This window comes from Opisthorchis viverrini (genome assembly GCF_000715545.1).
Source record: "Opisthorchis viverrini unplaced genomic scaffold opera_v5_47, whole genome shotgun sequence".
NCBI lineage: Eukaryota > Metazoa > Platyhelminthes > Trematoda > Opisthorchiida > Opisthorchiidae > Opisthorchis > Opisthorchis viverrini.
In genome coordinates, this window is record NW_008751702.1 from 2,136,348 (window position 1) to 2,140,429 (window position 4,082).

General features: G+C 44.9%; 1 protein-coding gene across 1 annotated transcript in view; it reads right to left on the bottom strand.

Annotated features, from left to right (window-relative positions):
- Positions 1 to 314: 314 nt before the first annotated feature.
- T265_03314 (hypothetical protein) overlaps positions 315 to 4,082 on the bottom strand; it is a gene marked incomplete at both ends in the record, with an annotated part of 35,173 nt that continues 31,405 nt past the window's right edge. The window contains 2 exons of the mRNA XM_009167760.1: positions 315 to 1,079; positions 2,331 to 2,855. Of these exons, the coding sequence (XP_009166024.1) occupies positions 950 to 1,079; positions 2,331 to 2,855 (655 nt within the window). The remainder of the gene's footprint in view (positions 1,080 to 2,330; positions 2,856 to 4,082) is intronic.

Consider the following 4,082-nt stretch of genomic DNA (forward strand, 5'->3'; position numbering starts at 1 on the left):
GCAGTGAGTCTCCCATCATTCTCAGAAACGGCACGTCCAGATACTACACATTCCGACCAATGACTCCCATTTGAGAGTGCGAACCGAATGCTAAAGGACGGCAGGATAGTGGCCGTTTTACCATATGCGCTCTGTTCGCCCTCAAAGATGAGACCAATGTCGTTCTATGTGACGAGCAATGATGTGAGCGTTAGGGTTTACCGAGTGACGAAAGAATGACTGAGAAGCACGGGGCCGAACCCCGTCCCAAAACCACATGGACACTGAACTCTAAAGAAAAAGAAACGAAATACACTTAAATAGCACATGTATACCCGCTACCTAGAGACATGGGACTGATGCATTTAAAAATATGGAACACACATACACAGATACGTTAATTGAGCAACCGCAAGCGGTCGAAGTTAGAAAGCTGAATGAGTGCGCACTCGTCTGCTGACAGACCTACCATATGGGGGGTTAATTTTGGGTAGTAAGGTATGGGAAAGGGATAAAAGAGCGAAGCGGAAGTTTTGATTCAGTTTTGTTTAGGTTAGGTTGTGTTGTGTTGTGCGAAGGAGGAAAAAAGAAAGGCTGAAATGAGAAGATAAATCGCTGTGGATCATGAATGGTAGTAATAACATAGGAGTGGGAAAAGGAACCGAATATGAAAGCTCGGAAGTTTGAGGAAACAAGCATTCCCTCTGAAGTTTCCTAACAAACATAGCCACGATGTAGGCGATGGTGAAAATCGATGATTTCGACGATAACTAGGAACAGCACGATCGAGTAAGAACATGGACTAAAACGGAATGGAAGTGAGAATGATGTTTCTCTATACTACCCAAAGTACGGAGACTAAGACCTTAACAGCCTGATTTGGTGATGGATCATAGCGATACGGGCGAAGCGACTTGCGTCATGGATTCACAAATCACAATCGATCCACCGAGAAAATTCGAACCGCAGGTCAGGTCTGACGAACCAGATTGAGGCACACAAAACACGTGCAAGTCTCTGGACATTGGACGGAGGGAAAATGAGGTACGAAGTTTTCGAACGCGAGTTGAGGGTAGGCATCCGCAACATTGAGGAAATCGCTGAAACAGGGAGAAACAGACAGCAATAACAATATTGGAAATATAGTTGATGTAGAAAGCTGTTGCGGAAAACAGTCGAATGGACGGATGGTTAAACTAAAGAATTCTACTGGTATCTCTTTATTAATCCTAGGAGTGACTGTAATCAACGAGTACCAGGGGCGCGCCGAACAAACTCCTCAGCAAGAATTACAAACATCGGCAATGTAGCTGATTGCCCACGTGTGACAGAGACATGGTACTATGTACAAGCACTGGAGACGACGTATTAATTGTCCAAAAAGGAGGAAAAATGGACGAACCCCATACTTCCATACAGTTATGTAGAAAGGAAATAACCGACCAAAACAGAACCATTTTCGATCACTCACAAAGTACGCGAACAGTTAGGTGTCTCTGATAACGACCTATGTAGGGAGGAATAGATGGAGTAGAGCAGAGGTCTGAAAATGAGTTCAACTTCCCTAGAACGCCGGCAGAAACGAAGTGTCAAAAGGTAATAAACAGCCCATACCGCTGAATTTAAGGGGGGCACTGTACATTTCGGTGTTTGTGGTCCCCAGATTACTTTAAAGGGTCGCATATTATTTTCTAGAGTGCTTCTATCACAGGGCTAATTTGGGCAGGTCATTCGTCTCGCAGTCATTCCTTCCTCAAAAATGGTATTTTGGAATAGCCTGTAGCCTCAAAGGATCAGTCGTACGTGGATCACTGTTTCTTGACACACAATTTGATAGTTGGCTGTTGCTAATATATAAGATTTGGGTAATGAAACCATTGATATATAAAAGAGGAGACCAAAGGGAGTGATAAGAACACGTGTCAATCAGGTTGCCAAATAAACAACCAAACATTCTCGGAACCGTCAGGGTAATTTAGTTTGATAGGTGTACTCGATTCAAGGGGCCTCGGAAATTTAACCTGAGGAGCAATGTAAGGTACAAACAAGGGCCTAACTTTGTGACGATCCGACACACTGGTATAATAAAATAAACAGTTCCCCAACTGGAGGTAAAGAGGCCAAATGTTGCCTTCCCCGTGATGGCCCCTTTTTGCGGGCCATCATTATTTAATCTGGGAATCCCAGATGTCATTCTCCAAGCAACAGACTTATATTAAACATTATATTTGGCACTTAACGTGACTGTCCCAGATGAGTGCACAAATAATATCTTTTCGCATTGACAATTTCACGAAGCAGTGACATATACCAAACAAAATGGCAGACATTTAAAGAGAGATAATACAAACTCCGTGCAGTATCTGGTGACAGCTTGCCGTCGAAGATAGTGTCCGCCAGGAGAAATACACCGCTGTTGAACTTGATTGGCGGAATCAGCATCAACCTCATCTTCATCCCCTGGCACCATCGAACTAGTTTCTCCAGGAGGATTAGGCGTAGACGAGGTCAGATTACCTTTGCCACCACCGCCCGAAGTTGCTTCCTTCTCAGCAGCGAGGCGTCCACCGCGAGCGACCTCAGCCAACAACCGCAAGGCAATCGCGTGATAACGAACTGCGAGCGGAATTAGATCCATTTCTTTATACCCTGTTATGTGCTGTAGAATCGGGGGCCAAAACGGAGATCGTTGTTCCTCCTCCGATTTCATAGCCTCCAAGTCGCGCTGGATGGAAAGATCTAGTGGAGTATCCGCGATGCAACTCGGCGAATAGGCGGTGGCAGTAGTTTGATACTCGTGGGGAACAGATGTACAGCGTGGCCTCGCACACGACTGAGAGCTGGATTCTACTGAGCATGGTTCGCTGACTGTGCGGCTGTTGAACAGAAATAAAAACCGTAGACAATGTGGATACCTTGAAATGGTGACCGATGCCAGATGAATCAGGACGAAACGCCACGGAAGTAGCGAGTGGCTCCAATCCGGGCTACGATGAGAAAAGCCTGGGCAACTAGGTCAACATACCCGCATGTCTATGTTGACAAATATCTTTTGAATTTACCAGACAAATATATCTAAGACGGTCTAGGTTGATAGAAAAGGTCGTGATGGATTATCATCACCTTCCAAACTATTGGAAAACATGCTGCATTAGCCCATCATCACTTCCGAAAATCAGCACAGTGAAAGGTGGAAAGGGATGTCAGGAGCGTAGCATAAATTTGCACATTTAATTCCCCAGTTTAAAGATAATCGGTTGATGAACAGCTTCAAGGTTAGTCTAGACTGCTCGCAGGGTTACTGAAAACTCTTCGACAACCCACAACCGGTTTCGCCCTTCTTGGAGCTCATTAGGTAGGCACAGTCCTCGGGTTTCCGTCAACCTATTTGAATCCTTTATGGAGATACACTGCAGTATCCCAAATAACTTAAATATGAGGCGGCCTTTGTGCAGCACATTCAGTTGGGGAATATCATAAACGAGAGATTCAGTTGGGTCTTTAGTGGAAAACAAAATGATATGCAAATGGGTGTACTTATCGAGGTCTACTCAATTTGAGTTCAAGCAGTACATAGGAATGACAGGAACTCGGGAACTGCGTCTATCTGATGAGCCCCAGGAAGGGCGAAATTGTTAGTGGGCTGTCGAAGAGTTTTCGGAAACCTTGTGAGTAGTTTTCCATATGAAGATTGTCAGTGTTTTTACGAGGTGGCTTCCTTACCACACTAGCCATGATGATGACGAATTGGGGTGGTCGTACAGTGTCGCCAACAGGCTATTCAGCTGAAGAAAATCTGTTCCATAAAGGAAACTACTCACAAGGTTGCTGAAAACTCTTCGACAGCCCACGACCGGTTTTGCCCTTCTTGGGGCTCATCAGGTAGGCGCAGTCCCCGAGTTTCCGCCAACCTTCTGATCTACTTGAATCCATATTGCACTGTTTCCGAGAAATACACTCATTTGCAAATCAATTTGGTTTTCACGCGAGACTCTATAGAATCTCTCTCTCTCTCCTACAGCTGAATGTCCTGAACACAGGCCGCCTCATGATTCAGTTGGCATGATATTCGAGATATCGCAGTATATTTTCATAGAGGAATT